Source organism: Rhincodon typus, chromosome 2 (assembly GCF_021869965.1).
Source record: "Rhincodon typus isolate 14 chromosome 2, sRhiTyp1.1, whole genome shotgun sequence".
In the NCBI taxonomy this organism is placed as follows: domain Eukaryota; kingdom Metazoa; phylum Chordata; class Chondrichthyes; order Orectolobiformes; family Rhincodontidae; genus Rhincodon; species Rhincodon typus.
The window spans coordinates 99,203,505-99,230,304 of record NC_063333.1 but is presented as its reverse complement, the minus strand read 5'-3'; the positions used below and the strand labels follow the sequence as shown (position 1 = coordinate 99,230,304).

General features: G+C 40.2%; 1 protein-coding gene across 1 annotated transcript in view; it reads left to right on the top strand.

Annotated features, from left to right (window-relative positions):
* Positions 1-26,800, top strand: part of pde11al (phosphodiesterase 11a, like) — a 279,256-nt gene that overhangs the window by 88,503 nt on the left and 163,953 nt on the right. Inside the window, exons 3-4 of the mRNA XM_048614034.1 lie at positions 13,529-13,618; positions 16,241-16,381. Of these exons, the coding sequence (XP_048469991.1) occupies positions 13,529-13,618; positions 16,241-16,381 (231 nt within the window). The remainder of the gene's footprint in view (positions 1-13,528; positions 13,619-16,240; positions 16,382-26,800) is intronic.

Below are 26,800 nucleotides of genomic sequence, written 5' to 3'. Positions count from 1 at the left end.
AGGGGGCATTATTGATCTTAAATCCCTGAGATGGTGCACATGAATTGAATTGCTTGCCCTGCAAGTTACCAATCAGATGGTTTTATTTGGGGAAGACTTGCACACGAATGCAACAAAAATTAACTAACAATTTACAGCAAAGGCCTGAACAAGTCAGCCCTCTGTCCTTTCAGTTACACAACAGTGACATGAAGCTGCAAATGAGGAAGAATAAATAAGACAATGTTTCACAAAAGTACAAAGAATAAGACTGCTTTAATTTGTGGATGCTTTGTGAGAATATGAGAAATACCAAACACAAAGAAAGGAATGTGTGATAAAGCCTGCATCTGCAACAATATAATGCTAAGGTGGTGGCAGTCATTATTGATTTAATCTCTAAATTGTTTTCAGATATTCTCTGTGCAAATGAATTTGGAGATAATTGAAAGAAAAAAACAGTAACAGGTATATAGGTCCTTTTAACCTAAAGTGCTTCACCATTAAGAAAATGACTTTTTAAATCAATCTCTTAGATGGTCAGGGGAGTGGGTCGGTATTGACCTGACAGGATGCACAAGCAGATTCTGTGGAAAATGCAGTCAGAAGCCTGGTATATTTCACTGGTGGACATAGTTTCAATGGGCCTACACATCTGTAATAGTCTGCCAGAGGAAACCCGTTGTGTTTGGTGCAGTGTGAAGTGGCCTAGTTACCAACAAAGGAACCAGATGGGGACAATGGGATGGGAGGAGTATATTGTGGAAAGGTTTTGAGGATGTAGAAGTGGACAGGTTTGGAGGGCTGCTTAAAGTAATAGTTGCTCAAACTATTTTTGCACAGTCCAGTGGAGGGCACGATGGGCTGCAAGATTGTTTGGTTAAAATGCTGCCAGTTAAACTGAGAATTCTCATTTGCTGATACATTTTTACTATTGTAAAATTATATTCTGTTAGACTGATATTTTTCTTGGTGTGTTAAGAGTACCAAAAGTGCAACAAGAAAGAAGTGATCTCATGTGTATTCAACCTGGGACTAATAATGCTTTTAATGCTTTTAAATAAAAATATATTTCTATACTAATTATTGGAACTGTTCAGATTATGAGATTGCATATTTGTAAAATCGGGAACAAAAACAGAAGTTGCTGGAAGAGCTCAGCAGGTCTGGCAGCATCTGTGAAGATAAAATCAGACTTAACATTTCGGTAGAGTTCTGAGGAAGGGTCACCAGACCCGAAACATTAACTCTGACTTTTTCTTCACAGATGCTGCCTGCTGAGCTTTTCCAACAACTTCTGTTTTTGTTTATGATTTACAGCATCTGCAATTCTTTCGGTTTTTGTATTTGTAAAATCATTAACTTCTCTTTTAAACACTATGTTTAAGATACATGATGCTGCTTCTCCTGACAGTATTCTTTATTCTGCAGTACCAGTCCTTGTAAATGCTGCATTAATGAATCCTTGCCCCAAGCTTCATAGTCCAGTGAAAAAGCCAAACCTCACAGTAAATGGAAGTGGAACAAAAAATATAATGTACAGCAAAATGCTTAGCTTAAAATGTGACACCTATCTTTTACTTTGAGGTAAATGTAATTGAAAATTGTTCAATAATCTCATCACTCACTGTGAACAGGAGAACTAATAAGTGAGAGAATTTTAAAACATTGATAACAGTGGAAATTTTCCTAATGTAAGAACTATAATTGTCTGGAGGAAAATTATTTTTATTTTAAAATGTAGAAATATAATTGATTGCTCTTTATTTTTCATGTGCATTTATTCCATGGTAAACGTGTGTCCACATTGAACACGTGATGCCCCTTATAGGACTTGAGTTTAAAATTATGTTAGTTTACAGAAAATTGGTCATTGGGAAATTCCAATTTTAAAAAGGGTACCTTCTTCATAAACATGAATTCAAATGAGTTCATGTCTGAGGACAGTGAGTGCAAAGTAGATTATTCTGTCTGGAACCACAAAAAAATCACTAATGTCAAGGGCCATGTATTAGTGAAAGGGGGCAAGGAAGTTCAAAGTACCAGCTGTATGCTGTGAACTATGGATTGTTAATGACAATGTGACCAAGGACCAATTTGTTAAAACAAATTAAAGACAGCGCTGACTCACTGAGAGTATTTGTAAATCTCAACCACGATAGAGATATGAAGAAACAAACAATACAAATTTTGGAAATCTGAAATTAGAACAGAATATAATTGAATGTGCAGTTTGCTATTGAGACCTTTAAAAGATAAGTTAATTTTTTGTATTAGAGACTTTGTGGCAATGTATAGGTATTGTCAGTCTAAAATCTTTACTTCTGAGTCAAAAACTGCGACTGGAAAATTAAGAGCATCATAGCCAGTAATAGAAATACATTTTCTAATACAGTATTATGAGCAAATCATAAAACGTGCAATCCACTCCACTTATGTAGCTAAATACGTAGCATGTTGAGAAATGGGAACTTTACTTTGCAGCTGTCCCATTAATGTTCATTCCTAAGTAACCGAGGCAAGAAAACTGACATGGGCCTGGATAATTTGTGATTGCCATTGACTTAATTAAGTAGGAACAAAAGGAGGGTAAGGTGGAGTAGCACAAAAACTCTTATAACACTGTAAACATGGTGGTTCCAATGATGGAAGTTGCTAAGAAATTTTCAAAGTTTATATTCATATGTTTTCCCTATATGTTTTTATAATTTTCCATTTTTTATAATGAAGTCTTAGACTAGATATGACTGATGTGTGAGCTGAGGAACGAGACTGGAGGAATAGACATTCTTAGAAATGCAAGGATCTCACTTAGTGACCTTATTTACACATTTTCTGCATGGTTTGTCACTAGCCTTAGACCACATGCTTCGCTGCTATATTTTCCTAACAGCCTCAGTCTGTCCTGTTATCAGATCCAAGCATTGGTTCCCTTATTGTCCACCTTCTTGCACTCTCTTCCCAGCATCTATTCCTTGTTATAATATTCCAAATACCTGACTATTATAGCTACTTTAATACATATGTAATAATTAGAGCATTGTTCCATAATGTGTAGCTTTATAACCTATTGTTAACATTATAAACATTAATTATTAATCTCTTCAAATCAGGGTGGTGTAAATAGCTCACTTGAAAGGTTTAAGCAATCCACAATAGTAAATTATCATTTATGGGAAATACTACCTTTCTAAATAAATGAGCATTCGAATCTTAATTCTTGATAATTACTTCTTTTGCACAGATAAAGTTTGGAGACAACTAGGGAAAATCTGTCATACACCTAAGTAACATTTATATTGTATATTTGAACATACACTTAAAAATTAATGCTAGTAGTGACTGACTGTGTATTTATTCTGAGCTTTTAGCACAATGTTCCTTACGTCCTGAAATTTGCAATAAACACATACATATATTCTTTTAAAATAATCAGAGTTTCCTGTGGGAAATTGTACTCTATGACTGTGCTAGCAATCATGTGATTTCTTTTACATATCCTTCTCCAATGTAACATTAACTTCCAATGAATGTATTTGCAGAACAGCAATATACCTGCACGCTGGTGGTGCAGAGTAGAATCAGTCACCCTTTTTGCTTGATATAATCTTCTGTTATAATTCACAGTGGCGCAAAGAAAATGGATGGATCATTGAACAATGCTCCAAGTGAAGTAAATTGTTTTAAGTAAAATATTTCATTGTACTGCACTGGATAAATGGAAACCCAGTGCATTGGAAGGTCCCAAACTGCCAGCAGCATCACTGCTTCCTTTCACAAACTGAAAGGAATTGTTCATGTGTCGCATTTAGGTAGTTTCAAAGATGCAAAGGAGGGCACAGGCTGGGATATGTTTGAGATAATGGCAATATTAACTTTTTGTCACTTTATTTTGACCTAAACACACAAAGTAATTGCTTTTAAAAATCAAATGTTTGTGTAGAACTGTAATTAACCTTGATATATTTTTGTTTTGTTCTGGACATTTGGATTGATGCTGATTGAAAGAAGCATTGTCCTTTTGATTACTTGGGTATCCAACTGAGCCAGAGGTGTCCTCTTAACTTGAGGTTATGATGAAGTCATGGGTGTGTGGTGCAATGATACCTCTCAATATATGTGTCGTTGCATCAATTATTTGTACACGGATCAATGAATGTTTCACATATGTTTTTCATGAGTACAGTGCTCCTTTCAAGGCTAAGCATTTATTATGTTCTCAAGAACAGTAGAGAATGACTGAGTCCAAATGGATTTGAGTACCCATTTGGGACATAGGACATAAGATGTATATCTCTAAATCTCACTGAAAATTTGTTACATGCCTACAATGGTCTGAGGACAGTTCCTTACTTTTCAACGCTGACTGCCCTTTTAAACTTCTTTGTTGGCTGGACAGCACTTTTTGGCAGCAAGAAGTTCTGAAAGGGGTCATCTAAGGTCACTATTTATTTATTTTTCTCCCACTTTATAGAAATGTAGAGCTAGCAAAGCAGATAGTATTTTCAGGTATGTACCATATTCTGGTCAGGTAAAAGAAACTCTGTATAAATGTGATTAAATAAAAACAAACACAAATAAAATGCATTTAGGAACCTATGAATAGGAATAGGCCATTTACTGTCTTCAGCCTGCCTGCAGATTTCTGCTCACCAGCACTGGCTGCATTTTTAATATCAGCAGGCAGTCGACAGGACTGTTTGGGTCCATTCTCAACTTTATAAGGAATTTGAATTTGGTTTACAGTTAGGCTACAGCTGTGTAATGCTGAAGCAATGCTAGACTAGTGCCTCCCGGTGGCCTCAAACTGCGTGCAAAAAAACAGGTGGTTTCAGTGTGGTGTTGTTATCATTGAGCATTTCCAGTAGTGAACATGTGGACAACAGAGCAAACAAAGGAATATTTCTTTGTTTTTCAGGAGGCTTTGGGTAATATTTCAAAAAATTTTGGAACATAATGCTTTCAGGATAAGCAGTGAATTAACAAACACAAATTCTAAATTGGGTCTGTTCACATTCTTTGCAAGCAACTTGGAGGAGAATACTTCTTTTAAAATCCAGTAGTTTGCAGCTAATCAATTTTTCAGCAGGACTAATGCTGAGGTTACTCCTGCTGAAAAATTGGGCTGTAAGTGCACAATTAAGTGAGAAAATCCAGAAGTTGCTGTCTGAGTAGCTCTGCTCCTTCACAAGTTTCACTCCAATGGTACTTTGCTGAGCAATTCAACATTCAAATATATAGAACTGTATGTTGTGATTAAAAAACGTAAAATGCCAACTAAACACAACAGAAAAGGCTAGGACTTGTCCATTCAAGTCAACGTGAAATTTTAATGGTTTTTGGAAAATGCAGTTGAAGGGGCCTCAGTGAGTTGCTTGTAGTACATCTTAGATGCACTGCTGCTGTGCACCAATGGTGAAAAGACTGAATGCTCAGAATGGTGGTAAATGTATTGATGGGCTCCTTTGTCCTTTGTTTGAGCTTCTTGAGTGTTTCAGGAGCTGCACCTATCCAGGCAAGTGGAGAGTATTCCATCACACTCCTGGACAAGCTTTCGGGAGGGTCAGAAGATGAGTTGCTCACCTCATAGTTCCCAGTTTCTAACCTGCTCTAATATAGTATTTATAAGCATAAACCAGTTAAATTTTAGTCAATGGCAACTCATGCGATGCTGATGGTGGAGGATTGAGCAGTGGTAATACTGTTGAATGTCATAGGAAGGTGGTTAGATTCTGTATTGTCAGAGATGGTCATTCTTTGGCACTTGTGTGGCATGAAAGTTAATAGCCACTTAAGAGGCCTGAATGTTGTCCATGTTTTGGTGCATGCAGACAATGGTCTGCTTCAGTATTTGAAGAGTTACCAACAGGATTGAACATTAGCATTCCCTCCAATTTTTTTACTGGCTGCATGGGCCTCTGCGAACCAGAGTCAATGCTGCGATTGGCATGCTGATACCGATTGTCATGTGTGGAACATCAGACAGGATAAAGAGTTGTGGGAGAACGTTGATTCATAGTGCAGACTGGGGAGAGGTGGTTATAACCATGAAAACTCACTCTAAATCAGAGAATTATTTCTAATTGCCCCCACTTCGAGCTTTGCTAGTGAGTGGAAAACCCTAACGGAGTTGGCAAATAAGTAATTTCAATCCTGAATTAACTCAGGATTTATTGTGACACTCTGGCTCTGACAGCCTAAGCATGGATTTCCTGTGATAACAAGGTGTAGAGCTGGATGAACACAGCAGGCCAAGCAGCATCAGAGGAGCAGGAAGGCTGACGTTTCGGGCCTAGACACTTCTTCAGAAAAACTCATGGATTTCTTGTGTTGTCTGAAACCTGCCAGAATCAACCAGGCGAGAGCACAATGGGGAAAGCTACTGCAGTATAACTGGACAGCTGCAGCCCTGCCGAGATGAAAAGCTCCTGCTCACAGCGCTTCTCAGAGTGTGCTTACGTTGCTGGACTGGTGACTTTGGAAGTAACTTCATAGTTATTTGACTTTGTCAACTTCGATCTGTCTTTCCTGCATCTTCACTGCATCACAAGAACCACTTCTTGTTCCCTTACACAGTTTGAAAGTTCTGCTTCCTGTTTGTTGCCTCACCCTCAATTTGTGTACACTCTTGTCTCGTAAGGGGAGAAAGCAGAAAGTTGTAAGAGTGACAAGTGGTTTGTATGGAGAGGAGGGCACAGCAGCATTTGCAGAGAATGAGTGTGAGGTGGTACAAAGATATCGAGTGTGAGGTGGTACAAAGAAATCGTGAGTCAGAATGTTGACTTTTTGACGGCGATGGAATTGCCTGGAGAGACAGGAATGAGTGGAACTGCAAGATGTGTTGGTCTGGATAATGCTGTGTAGAAAAACACTGGAAAAGTCATAGTGTGGGATTTGGTATCTGAAAATATTATCCAATAAGCTGTCCTTCCGTCTTGAGGTTCTTTAAATTCTTTGAGCACTGTCACCAGTTAAAGAAGTCACTAGTCACTTTCCTAGCAGCTTTTATCCATGGTTTGAGAGGTTGACTACTTCTTCCCATTGTTGGGAGACATCTCCTTATTTCAGTGCTTCAAACCCAACAGTTGAAACTCCAGGGTCAGGAACCAGGGCAGGGTGGAGGTGGTCTTTTGTTGTGGGCACTGAAGTATTCCGAGGCAATGCTCGCCTATTCTGACCTGTAGCAACTAGTCTTCAATTAGAAATCTTTCCTTTGACAAGATGGAACATTATCCACCCTCTGTGATTGGTCAAGAAACCTGAAATTGAGATGGAATGCTATGGCTCAGTTAAAGTTTGCTTCAGTTACAAAATGGGTTCTTAACCTGCTATTCCCCAAATCTTGTGCCAAGCAATGTTTAGATAAAATTCTCCTAAAAGAGAAGGAAGGCAAGTTTGGACTAGAAGACTAGAAGAAAAGGAAATTAAGGAAGCAGGAAAGAAAAGTGAATGCAAATATTTTTTGAAACAAAGCTTTTTTGAAACAATTCACTATCTGAAAAAATTAGATTCCACACTTTAGACCACATATTCACTTTGTGGGTCAAAGAGGTTGATTATAAGTCATCAACGATAGACATATCATTAAAGAATACTTAACAGTCTTAACCATGCACACTGACTGTTGTAACCTCAATGGACAATACATGTGAAAATGCAGTAACTTTATGACATTTATAGAATAGTTAAGTTTGCACTGTGTTTTTATCAGACTAATTGTGGATTTGCTTAAATCATCCAATAAATAGTGAAGATTTGCAGCTCATTGGGTAACTCTTCCTTGCCATAAGTTGTTAGTCTGTGTTGCTAATGCTGTTACTTCTCAGCAAATTTCAGCAGAATTTACTTTCTTTTTACTTGCTAGAGTTTTCTTTGTCCATCCCCCCTAAGGTGCAGCTCCGCAGAAAATAGCCATTCTCAAGCCGTTGGGTTTTAAATATAACTCTTAAGTAGTTATACGTTATCAAAACTTGACAGTGGGTATCAACAAACTTCTCAACCACATGGTAAAGCTGATCCTAGCCTTACTCAATGCTTCACAGGTACTTTTCAAACAAGGATCACAAGTTATTGATAGGAGCAGAATTCTCAGAAGGTATACCTCTCCCAATGCTTGAGGTGGATGCTGCAACCAATTGCAAGTATGCAGGCATCAGCCTCGTTGAGATCATAGTACAGATTGGGATTTCTAAAGATCTGGGCATCTTTGTACCTGTACAGTTTGACAAAGTAGCTAGGACATGAATGCACTCATGAGTGCAGCAGTAAATGGACTATAAAGTCAGTAATTGCAACGCAATACATATTGGAAACAGCAAATTGTGTGTGGCTTGAAAGAAGTTGCAGTTTAAAATAAAACTAGTAAAAGCCAGTAATTGGTATCATCACAAATAAAGGGACACTTTGACATTTATCATACCAAGGGTCTGAATGCTGACTAGAATATGTAGTAGGCAAATGAGTGCATGAAGCAGTTTTTGCTGGCTTTGGATGAAGTTTTATTGATGTCATATATTGAGACTAAACTAGTCACATCCTGTTCATTAGTGGCAAGAAAGGTGAAGTAAAAAAATAACAAATTCACATGTCATAAGTGCTCAGGACTGAGTTAATGGCTTAGTTGCAAAGGTGAGGAAACATCATGCAGGATAGTGCGGTAAAGTTTACGTATGTCTGGGGAATAATGTGCTCAATTCAAAGATATCTAGCACAACACAAAAATGACCCTAAGATCCATGAATTCATTAAAAATTCAGACTGAACTGCCAGAGTCGGAGGAAAATAAAATATAGGCAATTGTCTCCGTACCCATGGGTACCCTCTATTGTAAAATAACAAACTGAAATGCATGATACATCCATCAGTATTTTCTCATTGGTGCAAGTATAGTGTAAAATATCATACATCAATCTTTTAGGACAGTGATCAAGATACTGAACATGAGTTGTTGATTTAACAATTCGTTCTACCTCTCATGATAGGGTCTACCTCCACAGGTGCCAGTTATCCTCTGGTATTCCACCTAAGTAGCCATTATTTATGCACGAGCTTCACAGCGAGTGTAAACAGGTTTTTTGACAGAAACATCATATCCAAGACCAGTATTGTCCTTCACCCAATATCTGTACACAGACTTCCAGCAAACATCACCATTAGCATTTGTGGGGCCACAATAACATTTAGACTCATTTTCACCCACCCATTCATTCATCACCCATTGTCTGACTTGACTTCATGGAGGAGCTGTTGCATCCCCAACCTCTGCTGCGTCCAATGTTGAACTTTCTCCACGTGTACAAACTGAACCAAAACATTAGATGAAACCCACCATTAGAATTAAACTCTTGCTGGAATTCTGAGATAGGTGTAACATAAAATCTGCCCATCATCTGCTGATATGTGCTGCTGTTAAAAATCATCCTGAGATCTGTAATCTTGGCCCAGCTTTTTTGTTAGGCATACCAATGAGGCTGCCTGTATCCCATCCTGCGGTCAATGTGTAAATAATTAGCAAATTCCTGTGATTGCATATACTCATTTAAATACAGAAATCAAACAGTTGCTACCCATGTGGACCTGCTGCTCCAGGAGCTTTGCTCCTGTAGCATTTCACTGAAACACTTAAATTCAATTGCATGAAGGGCATGAAATTGGCTGCCTTTTTGATAAACACACCAGTGTCCATTTAAGTATAAGTGAATTTTTTTTATGGTCTGATAAATACTAATGACTCTCAAACAACTTGTGGAGTCCTGAAAATTGCCCGTTACAAGTGTGGCATCACAATCAGAGTTTTCAATTATTGGAGGTTATAAAACAAAATTTCTCTCTTTTATCTGTCTTAATTTCATCTTTTTTCCTGCTATTCACTTCCTTTATGTACACAGTATTTATGTACAATAAATTAATAACTTACTGACCACTCCTACTTCAAACTGACCACTGTTCATTAACAATTATTCAATCAAGGAGTTAAGGAAATTCAGATCGGCCTGCCTTGTTCACAAAAGTCCCATGTTACCTGTAGCAGACACTGTCGCAGTTAACTCTATAATAATGGCAAGGTTCAGTACACAATTCTAAAGAAATTCTGTGGATATGTAATGAAGAGCTGGTGCCATTGTTCACCATTGGCACCAAAATCTGACTCAGTGTTGTCCTGCTTGCTTAATTTGTTTCTTTTTCAAGGATCTCTTGATCTCTGTTATTTACATTCTGAATTTTAATTCTGCTTCCCAGAATGGATCGGCTGTATTGACACTTTATTTACTGACTCTTCCTTCCTCCCTTCTGTTACAGTCCCTATAGAAACCAATAACCTGAAGTTAATGAAATTCCCAAAGACCTCAGTGAAAGGCATGCATGGACACTATTTCATTATTTTAAATGATTCTGATAATAATTAAACCAAAATACATTATAAAAGTAAACGTATGTAATTAGACAAATAGTATTGCAATGGAAACAGTGATACTCACTTTCAACAGAGCACACAACAAAGGTTTGTCTCATTTATCCTATTATCATGTACAACATTACATTGTTGCAAATTTCCACAGCTGTCTTTTCCCAGATAAGTTTCAGATTCTTTTTCCAAGCAGGGTTGGTTCAGGAGTCCCATCTGGCCACAGTTTTAACCTATCAGTGTCTCACAAGCACATTGCCTTTCAAAAGATACATCTTTAATTTCTTGTGCATACTTGTTCCCAGAATCAGTATGTTTTGATCTGCTTTACCATCTGCACTACAGCTTTCCACCTTAATTTCCTTACATCCAGAGTTTCACTGTTACTGTTCTGTTCTCCAAAAGCTGGAAAACCCATTGTTGTACTTAAAGCTTCATTTCACAGCCAGTTCGAACTCGTCTTTTTTAATAGAACATTCCTGTCTTATACAACAGGAGGTCTGTCCTTGTGTTCTACTGTAGCTCGAAAGGCACAAACATGATAATCCCCCAGATGCCTTCTATTTGCCCTTATCACCAGAAGAAAGTAATCACTGACTCACTTCACACAAATGACCCTGCAGTCAGGAAATCCAAATGCACATATACTGTTTTGGAATTATTTCAGTTTCACTTAGGTGTGAGAAGTTTTCTCAAAAGTGCAAGCTTCTTGTAAAGTGCAATGTTATGGAGATTTCCTCCCCAAAATTTTCCTTTCTTTCTTTCAATGTCCATCACTAAAATATTTTTTTCTTACCTTCCATAGTTCCGGAGTATCCTTATTGTTCTTGCTGAAGCTATCATTGTTGTTGCACTGTATTTGTGACTTCAATCTCCAGCATGTTAAGCAGGAGTTCATTTGTTCCAGTCCCAGCCTAGCTGAAGCTCTGACTCAGAGGACTGTAGGATAAAATCCCATCTCCTCCAGGAATTCACTTCACAATAGATATAGTATTGAGGCAGTGCTGTTTTGTTTGAAGTGCTGCATTTTTGATGTGTTAAAAAATTAAGACCCATTCTGTGATTCAAAGAAAAGCAGGGACCTCTGCACAATTTTTTACTTCAAGAATGTAATTTATTCATAAAAATATCTTAGTCACTAAAGCAGTTCCATTCTGTACAGTAGGATATGAAGAAACAAACATTGGAGTTTGACTCTATCCAACAAATAAACTAAAGGCATTTATTACTTGTACAAGACTATATTTACATGCATTTGAGGCCCTGGGGTTTCTGATGACTGAACGGACCCCAATTTACTTTCAGCAGAAAGACCTTAGATGGCGGTCTTTCCCGAGTGTGTACCTTGGCGGCAGCTGTCCCGAACTTTAGTGGGTCCCTCAGCACACTGTCCTGGACCTTGGAATGTGCCAGTCTGCAACACTCAGTTAAGGTCAACTCCTTGCTCTAGAAGACCAAAACGTTTCAGGCAGACCAAAGAGAGTCTTTCACCGAGGTGATGGTCCTCCAGGTATACTTGATGTTTGTTTCAGTGTGCGTCCCGGGAAACAGACCGCAGAGCACAGAGTCCTTCATCAACGAACTACTTGGGACGAACCTCAACGAAAATCACTGCATCTCTTTCCAGACTTCCTGATTAATATTTATTCCTCAGCTATCACCAACACATTCGTAGAAAATGCTGGTTAGCTACAACAGGAGTTCTGCGTGCAGTTCTGGCCACCACATTATAGAAAGCAGGTGATTGCACTAGAGAGGATGCAGAGTAGACATACTAGGATGATGTCTGTGCTAGACGGTCTGAGCCATGAGGAAAAATTGGATAGGCTGAAGTTCCATTCCTTGGTGCAGCAACATTTGAGAGGGAATTAGTTGAGGTTTGTAAAATAGCGGCATATTGATAGGGTGGATAGGAAGGCACTTCTTCCATTAAATAGCAGGCAGAATCAGGGAGCCTAGATTTAAGAAAAGAGGAAGAAGGGTAAAAGGAGAGTCGAGAACTTTAGGAGTCTAGATCTCCTGATCTGAAAAGGTATTAAGAAATTATTGCAACGTTTAAGCAGTATTTAGATTTTCCCTTATGTTGCCATAGCCTCCAGGGCTATGGACTGAAAGTTGGAAAATGGGATTAGTGTAGTCTGATCTTTGTTGACTGGCACAGACCTGATGAGCAGAATGGCCTCCTTTTGTGCTATGTGTCTTTGAGTCCATCATTCTGTAAAGACTACGTATTTGTTCATTTGCTCTTTGTGGGATGTTAGTATGTGTGTGTGAATTGGCTACTAAATAATCATGATGGTACTACACAAGTAGTTCTTTACAAATGCACTGGGAGGTCTTGAGGACCTGAAAGGTACCGTATAATTGGAACTTCTGTTTTTCTTTCAAACTCCATGGTCGATTTGTCTTATACACATGAAATTTGTCAGTAGAATTATAAGTCCCCACCGAAAGCTCAGGTGACATTTGCAATCCTGGAATTAGGCATTTCTCAATCCTTGATTCCTCACCCAAGCAAACTAAGACTGTGAATGAGAAACTACTTTGAGGCATTTCTGTTGCAGCAATTCCATGGATGATCTAACTAATTTTTGAAACTGTTTACGTGCCTGTTGTGTTCCGTTATGTTTAATTGTAAACACAGTTCTGTGAAAAAAGCAATGGTGACAACAATTGTACAAAAATCTAACTGAGCAATTGGATTGGTTCAGAATATCTTTTATTGATTTGGTTGCGATTTTTCTGGAGTCTGCTTATTGAAAACTGAAAGGTTTTCTGCTGGTCTAGAGCATTTTTTTTGTTACTTTACGTTCAGTCAATGGGATACTTGAGCTCATCATCATGTCCAAAGGTAGAGTTAAAATGAACAAATCACCACTCATTTTTTCTTAGGAATGTACCATGTTTTTAAGGTGTGTTATATTTGCTGATTGATACTATGAGGTGTAGCAATTTTAAGAAATGTTGTCTTTTAACTATAAAGAGGATATTGTCAAAGTAATTTTATAAATGTGCTCATCCATTGCAGAGTTTAGACTGGAAATTTGCTCCCCATGCTTTTGCAAACACTAATATTTACCAGACTCATGCCCATATTTCTTCTAGAATGTGGTTATTTTCTGTTTCTGTTTCTGTTTCTTCCAGGTGCTGCAGATGTACCTGCCATTCTGTGGAATATCCATTTCTAATGCAAAACTCTTTGCAGCATCCCGCAAGGAATATGATAGAAGCAGGGTATGTGTCAATGAACAATGTTACTTCATAGTCCAATATTTGAACTGAAATGAAGAGGAGTTAATTATGACTAAATGATAATGTGAAGTGTTTATTCAGCTGCCTACTATACATCTTCCCTCTTCCATCAGGCAAAATATATAAAAGTTTGAATACGTGTATGATTAGATTCAAGAACAGCATCTTCTCTGCTGTTATCAGACTTTTGAATGGATCTCTCACATGTTACTTCTGATCTCTCTCTCTCTGCACCTTCTCTGTGGCTGTAACACTGTATTCTGCACTCTGTTCTGCAAACCTAATGCACTTTGTATGGTACGATCTGCTGGTATAGCACGCAAAACAACACTTTTCACTGTATCTTGGTACATGTGACACCGACAAATCAATCAACATTCAATCAACAATCAACATTTCTCCCAATTTTCAGTTCTGTTGAAGTGAATGACAAGGAAATATGAAAGAGATGTAAAGCAAGTGGCTGAATTAATACAGCCCATTTGACAGTTTTGCTTAATGTTGAATTATTTGCCAGAGGGAGCAAGCATAGCTTCTTGCTCCTCAAAATAATTGAGGCTAAAGTATTTATGAGTAATGTTTGTTTTAGACCACAAGTCAAGAAAATAACTACTTTTGCTAGACTCATACTTCTGTAGGCTTCAAGTGGATTATGTGAGTAACAACTAGACGCCATGTTAATGCTGTGATTGGTGTAGTATATTTAAGCTTAAAAGTAAATTTATGGAGCTAAAATGTTCCACCTTGTACCACCCTACAATTACTAACATGATGGGGAGAAAGAAGATCCGAATTACAATTTCTTTTAGGGCTGGAGTGAGGGATGATGTGGATCGTTAAGATGCGATGTTGATAGATACAGGTGTCATGCTCCTTTTCACACTTTATGATATGGGTTATAATTTCTCATAATAGACAATAGTTCCAGTGATGAAAATTAACAATGGCCCGATCAAAGTTACTAATTTATAGTTGTCAGCTTGTAATCAACACAACTGTCTAGTGTAGTTCTGAAGGAACTTTGCAATGTTAGAAGTGTTAAGTAACCACCCCACTGCTTTCTGTTTTGGTCAATGTGAACATCGTAAAATTCCAGGATGCTACTGAATATAGAACAGCGTGTTCCCCCAGTGTTCTGGTCAGCATTTCTACCTCAGTCAACCAATAAAAACTGAAAAGACATAACAATCATCTTAAAGGCGGTGTAACTTTCAGGAAGTTACATTACATCGTGACAAATGATGTTCTGGTGTAAAGGTACCTGTCTTGCCTTCAGTCAGGCTCTCTTGGTGCAATAAAGTCAGTATTCAGTCAGTCATTTAGGTATATGTAATATACAGTGATATCAGTAAGTACAGACCCCAGACTATGAAAAGGTCTGATATATCATAGCAATGTAAATATTTAAAGTTGTTATTAACTTCGAGATATGACTCAACACGAACCCGAACTATGTTTCATATGTTATTTGAGATAACACATGGGGCAGAATTAGACCATATCATAATGGCGCTGGTGTTTTACCCAAGAAACAACATTATGGGGTATTTATACTTCTGTTTAGTCTAAAATAAGTTTTGTGAATGAACACTTTAGTGTTGATTATTTTGAGGAGCAGAGAACTGTTCTTAGGCTCTCTGGCAGAAGATTTTGACATTGCAGTGTCTTTTGTGTTGCTCTATATAATGAGCAGAATACTTGATTTATTATTATCACATGTACACAAGTAAATTGAAAAGTTTTGTTTGGTGTGCAGTGTAGGTAGATCATAACATACAAATATATAAAGATCATAGGATGATTGAACAGAGTGACAAATACAAAGTTACGGCTGCATATAAGGTGTACAAAAAGCAAGATCAATGTTAGAAATTTGAGACATCCATTCAGAAATCTAATAATTGTGGGGAAGAAGCTGTTCTTGAATCTGTTAATACATGTGTTTAAGCTTTTGTATTTTCTGTCTGACGGAAGAGGTTGGAAGAGATTATAACTGGGTGGGAGGGGCCTTTGATGAAGTTGGCTGCCTTTCTGTGGCAATGAGAAGTATCGATAGGTTCAGTGGATGGTAGGTTGGCTTGCTTGATGTCTGGGCTGTGTTCACAACTTTCTCTAGTTTCTTACAGTCCTGGGCAGAGCAGTTGCCATAGCAAACTGTGCAGCATCCAGATATGATGCTTTCTATAGTGCATCTATAAAAGTTGGTGAGGGTCCTTATGGACGTGCCAAATTTCCTTAGCCTCCAGAGGAAGAAGAGGTGTTGTTGTGCTGAAATATATTTCGCTCTAATTAGCACCTTAAGATGTTTTAACAGGATAAGATGAGAGATGAAAATATCTTCATTTATCCCAGCTGTTTAGAATGACACATGTCAAATTAACACAATAATAGCCAGCTACACTTCTTTAATTTGAAATGGAGGCTGTAGGGGCGATATTTTCCTTATCCAAACAATTCTGTCTCTTAGATGCTGTACTTTAGATTCATGTATATTTTGTTGTCTTTCAAATCAAGCTTCTTTTTAGATATTGCAAGTTTTCTACGATCCTGTTGACCTAATATTTATTGATGCTGTTCAATTAATCCAATTAGTGATGGTTTCAGGCATTGTTGGAGGTTGTCAATGACTTGTTTGACGAGCAAACAGAGCTGGAGAATGTTGTTAGGAAGATCATGCAGAGAGCTCTGACCCTGTTGCAATGCGAACGATGTTCTGTCCTCCTGCTGGAAAATATTGAATCTCCTGTAAGTGTTTTTTTTATTATCAACCTACAGTAACTAACGTATCATGAGATTTAGTGTTCTGTAGATTTCACTGAAATTTCATTTGCATTGATTCAAATTATTTTCTTTCCTTCTACAAGCTTCCATACCTTGGGTGCAGATTCAAATCCCGCTCAGACTGATGCAATTAAAGCTTCTCTTTGTGTAAAGAATTTACATGTCATATGAGTTTGAACAATTTCAAGTTAGTTCTTAAAACATTAGAAATATTTGGAATACTGTAGAGCTAAACATCATGCAGCCTCATCTGTGCTATTAAAATGAATGTTGTTTAGCAACATATTCCTCAAAATCTCCACTTATGATTTTGACATTTGAAAGTGAACACATGAAGACAGCACCACAAAATGTTTTGTTTCTCCCCGACTTTATTCTATGCAACCCATTGCAATTCACATTGCAAGTTCTGTTTAGCCTTTTCAATCGTTCTTAGTGCAAAATACTTTTATTTTTTCCATATTTCCATCTATTTCAGTAACCATTTATTGTGATCCATGTTGTACCACACTGTTGTTTACAAATAATTAAAACTCCTTCCCCTGAAACAGACATCTGAAAGCTCCAAAATCTGGAATGCTTCTAGTGACTAGAAAATGTTCATCAGATTAAAGAACTCCTTGCTTTGCTTCAGACAAGGACTCTGTTATGCTATTTTTTGTTGTAGCATGTGGTGAGATTAGACATTCATATTAAATGCACAGATCAGAGATTTGTGTATATAGGGCACAGTTGTTCCCCTTCCAGGGTTGGCAAGAGTAATGGTGAGATTCATGACTTAGTTGGCTGACAGTCCAGCAATCACATTCTTACCATGGAGTCAATCTGTCACAGTTCAGGAATCCCTTGTTAGATCAAGATCAAATTCTGACCATCAGGTCGTGGGAAACCTATTTGTGTGTATTTGCATCTCATTAGTTATACTGGTCACCATATTATCTTTCTCATTCCCAATTAACTTTTCTCCCCAGTTGAGAAACTTGGTGCTTCCAAACGCAACAGTAAAATCCAGGCAGATTCCTTTGCATTGGGTCCTCCATCATAAATCTTAGTGAGCTCATTGCTTTGCCTGCCAACTTCGTTCTCTTCATTTTGGATAGAATCACTACAACTGCAGCAGGTGCCTCCATGGTCAGTGAGCCTGATATCTCCCTGGACTCTCCATCCATAAAAGTGGGCATCGGCAACACAGCAGCCTCAAGTTGCTCAGGTGGCGTTTGTTCTCTCACATGTAGCTTTTGCAGTCAGGCTCAGGCAGTAGTCTCTGGATCTGAGGGAGAGCTTTAGCACAGAGGGAAAGGCAACCAGAAGCCTCTTGCTGAGAGGTGAACTTTAACACAGGGTAAGAGGCAGCCAGTAGCTTCTGATTGAGAAGTAGAACTTTAGAGCAGAGGGAAAGGCAGGCACTCTGTGGCAGTAGGAAACTGTGAAGAGAACAGATAGTAGTCAGGGGATGGAGGAAGCACATATCAGTATATATCATCGTGCTGCATCAATATATTTGAAGCTCAGCATGTGCTAGCAGCCTTTGTGGCAAAGACTGCATTGGCTTCAATGTGTAGGAGAAAAATATGGAAGAGTGCTTAATGAGGCGAGGCTGGACCCCAGGTATTCAGGAAATAATGTGACAGACAAGTCAGGGGCTCGGCCATTTCTCATCCACGTTTTGGCCACGGTCAGTTCGGCAGTTGGCCCAATGCGATTTTCTCTGACTAATTCATGGTATAAGGCCACTGCTGATTGAGCCATCATTTATTGCCTTGTTCCCCTGAGAAGGTGGTGGTCAGCTGCCTTTTTGAACTGCTGTTGTCCATTTGGTGTCAGTATACCCACAATGCCTTTATGAAGAAATTTCCACGATTTCAACTAGTGACAACCAAACAACAACAATATATTTCCAAGTCAGGAGGTGGTTATTGCCTAGACGTTGTGCAGCACAAATGCTGTTTGCTGCATTTCGTCCCTAAACTGGATATTTTGCTTCATTCGGACGTGGGCTGCTTCATTGTTTGAGGACTCACAAATGGGGCTGAACATTTTGAAGTCATCAACAAACATCATTACTTCAGACTTCATCACGGAAGGAATGTCATTGATGAAGCAGCAGAAGATGGTTGGGGATGTGTGCTATTATAGTCTGGGGAATGGGCCACAGTTAATCTTTGCAGTCAAGTATTAGAAGTCCAAACCTTGCAGGTCGGTCACTTAGAGTGCTACTGAAACCTCAGCACAGGTGGGTCAATCACAGTCAGTGGGGGCTGTCCTGTTAAGTCATTCTAGCTGATGAACCATGGTCAGGCAGGGATTGGGAGTTTGAGGGGTGCAGTGTGGTATACTCGAGACTGTGGACAGCTGATATATGGGGATTGGCCTCATTGTATTGGGTCTCCGAGGGTATTATGACAAGGACTGGGGACTATTGCATACAGTAGGGTGGGACCTGATAGTGTAATGGAGGGGATTCTATACCGTCGAAGTGGGGTTTAAAGTAATTTGCAGACACTCTGGCCTTGGAATGGGGAGGGTATAGGGCCAGCAAGGATATAGACACTTTGAGAGTCATGGGCTCTGGGATTAAACAGGCACATTATTTGTGATATAGTTGGGCTGAACCAAAATTGGGGGGTGAAGGGTCATAGGGGGCACAGAGGTTGTAACAGCATAGGGTCATGAAGAACGATAGAGGAGGAGTGGTATGTGGAAGAGAGGGGAGGGGGGAAGGGGATTGTTATGAGTCAAAGTGTTATGACTAGATCCTGTCAAGTCTTTCCAAATTATTACAGTTGTGGACAGGATCCCCAAATTGTCAAGCTTGAGGTCAGAGGGAATGAACTAGCTCCTCCTGATCCACCCACTCGCTCAGTTGGTTTTGACAAGATTAATTCATCAACGATCTTCTCCCCTGTGAATGCCTGTCCCCCAGACCAGTGAATTTATATTTTGAAAGGAGCCAATTTATAGGGTTAGTAGGAACTGCAGATGCTGGAAAATCTGAGATAACAAGGTGTAGAGCTGGATGAACACAGCAGGCCAAGCAGCATCATAGGAGCAGGAAGGCTGACGTTTCGGGCCTAGACCCTTCATCAAGGCCCAAAACGTCAGCCTTCCTGCTCCTATGATGCTGCTTGGCCTGCTGTGTTCATCCAGCTCTACACCTAATTTAACTAGGGTTTCTTGTTTTAACAGAAGAGAGAGTTAATTTATTACTAAAGAGGAAAATAAATAATAACACAACTTATAAACACACAGATTAGAAATGAGAAGCAAGTCTACTAACAGATAAAAGCTGAAAGATAAATAATTCAGTATCTCTGTATTGATTGTGAAGAATAGATAGTGGAATGTTGAAAGTTGAACAATTGATTTTAGCTTTCTTGGCTTTTCAGGTTAGTTGAAAATGTTTGGTGCTGTTTGATTTTATTATCAAGTGCAGTGAAAAGCTTTGTTTGTGAGCAGTACAGGCAGATCATAGTAAGCAAAGGAGTATAGATCGTAGGGTTAAAATTAACTTGGATAAAGTGAGGCGTACAGGAAATGTGTGAGGCAAGACCAACATTATTTGAAGTTAGAGAGTCCATATATCAGTCTAATAATGGTAGGGAAGAAGCTGTTCTTGAACCTGCTGGTGCGTGTGTTCAAGCTTTTGTATCCTGTTCCTGATGGAAGAGGTTGTAGGAGATCATTATCGGGTCTTTGATGATGTTGGCAGCCTTTCTGAGGCAGCGAGCCGTGTAAATGGAGTCCATGGATAGGAGTTTGGCTTTCGTAATGGTCTGGGCTGAGCTCCCAACCTTCTGTAGTTTCTTACAGTCCTGGGGCAGAGCAGTTGCCATACCAGGCCATTATGCACACAGACAGCACGCTTTCACTGGGGCATCTGTAAAGGTTGGTGAGGGATGTTATGGACATGCCAAATTTCCCAAGCTGTCTGGGGAAGAAGTGGTGTTGTTGTGCCTTCTTGACTGTTGCATCTATGTGGGAAACCCAGGACAGGTTGTCAGTTATTGTCCACCCAAGGAACTTCATGCTCTCAGCCTGCACTTCATTGATGTAGATGGGGGCATGTTCTCCTCCTTTCTATCTGAAGTCAATGATCAGTTCTTTAGTTTTGCTGACATTAAGAGAGATGTTGTTATCATTGCACCGTGTCAGCAATCCTTCTATCTTCTTTCTGTTTGCTGACTCATTGTTGTTTGACATCTATCCTACTATGATGGTGTCGTCAGCAAACGTGTAGTTGGTGTTCATTTGGAATTTGGCTACACGGTCATGGGTGTACAGGGAGTATAGTTTGGGAACCATTGTTGGGGGTGTGAGGGTTCCACTGTTGAGTATTAACATGGAGGAGGTACCATTGTCTACCTTCACTGATTGCGGTCTATGGGTCAAGAAGCTGAAGATCCAGTGCTGAGCGTGGAGTTGAGACCCAGGTCTTGGAGTTTTGAAATCAGTCTGGAGGGGATAATGGTGTTGAAGGCGGAGCTGTAGTTGATGAGCAGGCGTCTGACATAGGTGTCCTTGTTGTCCAGATGTTCCAGGGATGAGTACAGGGCTAGGGATATGGCATCCTCTGTGGACTTGTTTTGTTGGTAGGCAAATTGTAGGGGATTGAGGCAGGTTGGGAGACTGTAGTTGATGTGGGCCATGACCAGCCGTTCCAAGCACTTCATGATTGTTGAGGTCAGAGCCACTGGGCAGTCGTCATTAAGGTATGTTGCATGTAATTTCTGAGGTACAGGCATAATGCTGGTCTTCTTGAAGCAGGTGTGAACTTGGGCTTGTGGGAGAGAGAGGTTGATTGATTTATTGTCATGTGTACTGAAGTACAGTGAAAAACTATGTTTACAAGCAGTACATGCAGATCATAGTAGTACAGGTCAAAAAGACTTAGATGGAGGCATACAGGTTACATTGCACAGAGCATGTACTCGGCGAGATCAACGTTAGCAAGATCAGTGTTATTTGAGACTAGAGAGTCCATTCATCTGTCTGATAATGACTGGGAAGAAGCTGTTCCTGAACCTGTTTGTGCGTGTGTTCAGGCTTCTGTATTCTTTTGCCTGATGGAAGAGGTTATAAGAGATCATTACCGGGTTACGAAGGGTGTTTGTTGTTGGCAGGTTTTCCATGGCAGCGAGCCGTGTAAATGGAGTCCATGGATGGGAGGTTGGCTTCCATAATAGCCTGGGTTGTGCACACCACACAGTCCTGGGCAGAGCAGTTGCCATACCAGACTGTGATGCACCTGGACAGTATGTTTTCAATGATGCATCTGTAGAAGTTGGTGAGGGACCTTATGGACATGCCAAACTTCCTGAGCCGCCTGAGGAAGAAGAGGCATTGTTGTTCCTTTTTGACTGTCGCATCTACGTGGGAAGTCCAGGACAGTTTGTTGCTTGTCAGTGCGTATCCCTGCCAGCTGTCCGCGGGGATGTCCAGGCTCATCGCTCTCCTTGGGTTAACTACCAGGAAGACTGATCTGACGTCTGCAGCAGTGACGGAGGGAACAGGTCCGTCAGAAGCTGTCGGGGCAGGTGACACCGCACCACTGGCATTCTGCTCGAACCGAGCATAGAAAGCATTGAGCACATGAGAGAGGGATGTGTCTTTGCCTGCTCTCTTGCTGTGCCTCATTTTGTATCCCATTCTATTGTTTAGACCTTGCCAGAGGTGGCGGGAGTCCGTATGGTTGGTTTGGGCCTCTAACTTCGCATCCGTGATGGCTTTGTGGAGGTCATGTGTGGATTTTCTGTATAGGCCTGGGTCAATTTGGATGATTACGTGCTACATGCCTGATCTTCAGTAGGGAGTGGATTTTCTGGTTCATCCAAGGTTTCTGCTTGGGGAATGCTTGGATTGACTTCTTTGGCACCCAGTCCTCCATTTATTTGCTCATGAAGTACGTGACAGTGGTGGCGTACTCGTATAGGTTTTCCACTGAATACTTAAATACCCTCCATTTCACCAATTTCAGGCTGTCCCAGAGATGTTCTTCTGCTGCCTTAGACCAGCATTGTACTCCTTTCTGTGAAGGATCTCCTGTTTCATCTTCTGCTTGTAAGCTGGGAGGAGGAACACAGTGCTGTGATCTGATTTTCCAAAGTGTGGGCATGGAATGGAGCAGTAGGCATCTTTGACGGTTGTGTAGCAGTGGTCCAGGGTATTCAGTCCTCTAGTCGGGTAGGAGACATGTTGGTGGTATTGTGGCAGCACCCTCTCAAGTTTGGCTTCATTAAAGTCGCTGGCTACGATGAATAAGGCATTGGGAAATTTCGTCTTCAGAACGTTTGTGGTGGTGTAAATTTCATCCAGGGTATTCTTCACATCTGCCTGGGGTGGTATGTAAACTGCTGTCGGGATGGCAGAGGTGAACTTGTGCAGCATATAGGAGGCATTTTATTGTAAGGTATTCTAGGTCTGGGAAGCAGTGGCTCACCAGGGTCACTACATCTGAGCACCAGGAGGTGTTGATCAGGAATCATAACACCCTGCCTTTTGCCTTGCCTGAGGGTGGTGGTCCATGCGATGTATGGAGAACCCCTCAGCTTGCAAGGCACAGTCAGGTTTGGCAGGAGTGAGCCATGTCTCTGTAAAACAGAGCACACAGCAGCCTCTGGAAGGTGAGTCTAGATCTGAGTTCATCCATTTTGTTTTCGATAGCCTGGGCATTTGCTAGGAGTAAGCTGGGGTGGAGGGACTTGAAACCACGTTGTTTCAGCCTCACCTACAGGCCAGCACATCTTCCCCATTTTCCTGTGGGTTTCCTGCATCTGGATAGTGCCAGGAGTCTGGTCCGAGTTTGCTCCTCTGGAATGTAAGTGAGATGGACCTGGGTGGGCTGGGCCTCCTCCAGGTGGGACGACCTGAGGTTGGAGATCGGACCTGGGCTGATCTGGTCCTCTCTGGACAGGTCGTGGCCATAGGATTTTCACTCCTGGATGGTCCCGGGTGTTGGTGGTGCAAGTCTTCTGTTTCTGAAGGTAAGTGATTCGGGCCTGGTTAGGCTGGGCCTCCCCAGGGTTGAGTAGTTGTGGGATTGGGGATTGGGCCTAGGTTGGTCAGGCATCCTTGGGGTTGCGTTGCTGCCGGTCCGGGGTTAGGTCATGGGCTGGTCGGGCCTTCTCGGGGACGAGTCGCTTTATGAGGCCAATTCCATTCCAGGTCGGGGTCAGGTCGCTGCAGGGTCAGGACACGGATCTTGATTCCAGGTGTCCTTGTGGGTCCTGCGGGAGGCCGGTAGGTTTGCCTTGGACCTGTGAATCCTGTATCGATAGTATTTGTGATTCGACATCCGTAGGATTCTCAAACCTGTAAGTAGATTTAAAAGAATGTTGTTAGTAATTTTTGCAAAATTAGAATTTAGGTTTAAAAGTGTATAACGGTTATAAGAAATGTTAAAGTTAGATCTGCTGTAGGGAGCTCGCAAGGAGTCGCATGGTTTGATTGGATTTTTCTGCACTCACAGCAAGAGAGTTCCTTACCTGCGACGCAGGGATAACTGTTGGGTAGTTCTCCTATCTGAGATCTTTACAATACACAACGGCTTGAAGCTTGAACACATGAATACCTTAACTCACTGGCATACATGAGTACTTAGGCTCACTAGCAGACTTCTTCCTCTAGCACACACTAACCGGAGTGAACTGGTTTTTAACTGCAGTTCTGGTTTATCCTTGAAAGTGGAAGACACAAAACCTGTTTCTCACCTAGACTGCTTTCTTTTCTTACATCATGTCTGAGCCCTGACATTCTTCACAATGAAACAGAATGCTGTGCCCTCACAGAGGGTAGTGTGCAGCCGAGGAGCAAACCAAATGTAATTCACTGCTTAGGGGCTTAGAGTGATGTATCCTTACCTTTCGGAAAGCAGCTAAACAAGTGTCCATGTTCCCTTTGTGTTGAGCAGCTACCAGGAGAAGCTAATTTCCACCCTCTCTCTACACCCATTCTATCACGGTATTCACGAGCTAGCAGGATTCCCGTTGTGTGTGAGGAAATGGCAGGTGTGATGTGTAAAGATTGCGTCCTTTTATTATTGTGTCTTTTTAATTGTGGACTAAAATGATAGAACGGTTTTTAAACCATGAATTCAAAGGATTAGAGCACTGTTTGAAAGTAAGTAACTTGATACACTAAAGGATCATGTAGAAGGTTTATTGATTTCAATTTATGTATAGACTGGGTAAACTTAATTAGTAGCAGTACTGTGGAGAATGCATTAATAAAATGTATGCAAAGTTATTTTCTAGAGCAGAATGTTGAGAAACAAGCAAGGAGACTGCCTAAATTAAATCAAATATTGTGCAATGCAAAAGGACTAATTAATAATCTGTTGTAAAAGAGCCTTTAGGAAAATGTGACGAGAACCAGAATAGTGACCAGAAACTCAACTAGACTAGCCATATAAATACAGTAGTTATAAGAGTAGGAATTCTGCAGTGAGTAATTCACCTTCTGACTCTCAAAGCCTGTCCACCATCTACAAGGCACAAGTCCAGAGTGTGATAGAATACTTCACAGTTGCCTGGATGAGCGCAGAGATTTGGCAAGACCACACTAACATGAGTAATATGTGATGTTTGATCTCTTTAACTGAGAAAAGATACACTTGTCATAAAGGAAGTGAAACAAAGTTTTACAAAACTAATTCTTGAAATATAGGGACCTCCTGACTTGGGGGTTCTAGAACCAGAGGTATCATCTCAGAATAAAGGGTAAACCATTTAGGACTGGCATGTGAAAGAACTTCTTCACTTAGAAGATGATGAATTTTTGGAATTCTCTGCCCCAAAGGGATGTGCACAGTCAGTCATTAAGTATGTTCATGATAGATTTCTACATCTTAAAAACATCAAAGAGTGCAGCGATAGTGTAGGACAAAGGTGTTGAAGTAGAAGATGGCTGTGATTTCATTGAATGACAGAATGTGCTTGAGGGACTGAATGGATTGTTCCTGCATCTATTTTTCTGTACTGAAGTGAAATCAATAAGCAGTAGCAAAAGGAAAAGGAAGGAGTTGCAGTCTTGGTTATGTCTGCAATGGTGTCCATTCCCAACTTCTGTAAGGTAGTCACGGAGGGATTTATTCCAAAGTACCTTTGTTGATATATTCTTAAAATGAAATTAGACAGGCTTTCTCAGCACTATCACCCTGCATTCATAAAGCACACTATCTGACTTGGAAGAGCTGCGATCAAAGGTACTGAACTTCCCATAATCTTGCTCTTTCTCAATGGTAAAGGTTGCAGAAATGGGAGGCACTGTTGAAGTGACCGAGATAAATTTCTGCAGTGCATCTAGTAGATCATAAGCAATGCAACCGCTGGTCAGGGTCTTAAGTATCTTTGTTCAGTTAAGTTCACTGTCTTTGGGGAAAATTTTATTTTGATTTGGAAAGTAAAATCTTATCCCTTTAAGATTCCCCTGCCAACATGCCTGATGTCTCCAGCGGATTATTCAGTGCTATCTCACTTCTACTTTTAAACCTATTTTTCTAATCAACCTGTTCAGAGATATTATTACACACCTTTGGAGCTGGTCTGCTTTCAAACCCACTGCATCTCATTTTTTTTGACAAATCACTTGATCCTGTCAAAATCTGGAATGCATTCTCCCACACAGTAAAGTGATGAAGAGAGCATTTTTTTTTTCTGAAAGTGTCTGGGAAACATTTATTTTCACTGTTGTTTCATGATGGCTTTAGAACTAATGGAGCAATTCCTTTGCCCAAATTGACACTGATAACACTACATGCAGTCAATATGAAGGGAGTATGGTATGTGACTGTCCAACTGTTCCTCTTCCCTGGTATAATGACAGAGTCTTCTCTTTTAATGCGTCACCATAGTCTATTGCTGCCACTAAGTAAAGCTTGAATGCCACAACACTGAAATATCACTGAATTGCCTCAAAAAATGTAACACAAATCAAATATGTTGGCGCATATGATTGTAATTATTGCTTGCATCTGTTTTGAATCTGAAACGTGTAAGAAATTGCATAAATTTATTCCTGAATCATCACCACATTGGAACATTATTTGTTGGCATTTTCATTGCATTATAAATGATTTAATTCTTTCCAATTGATTTTCCTCTTGTGCCCTTTCACCCACATGCAATTTGCCTTACTCAGCTAACACAAGCAGTGTGCATTTGGCAACAGGGTGACAAATTCTTATAAAATAAAGGAAAGGACGTTCCTGCCACAGGGGAAGGTGTTTGATGGTGACCATATCAGAGTTGAGGGGTTGCTCATAACAGCAGGATAGAAGGGATTCTGGTGACCATAACTTCCCTCATTACTGGTGGCCAGTGGCTGCAGTGCACATGCTCATCACAAAATCAGAGGCAAAGACAAGCGAAGGTGTCTAGGCTCTGTATT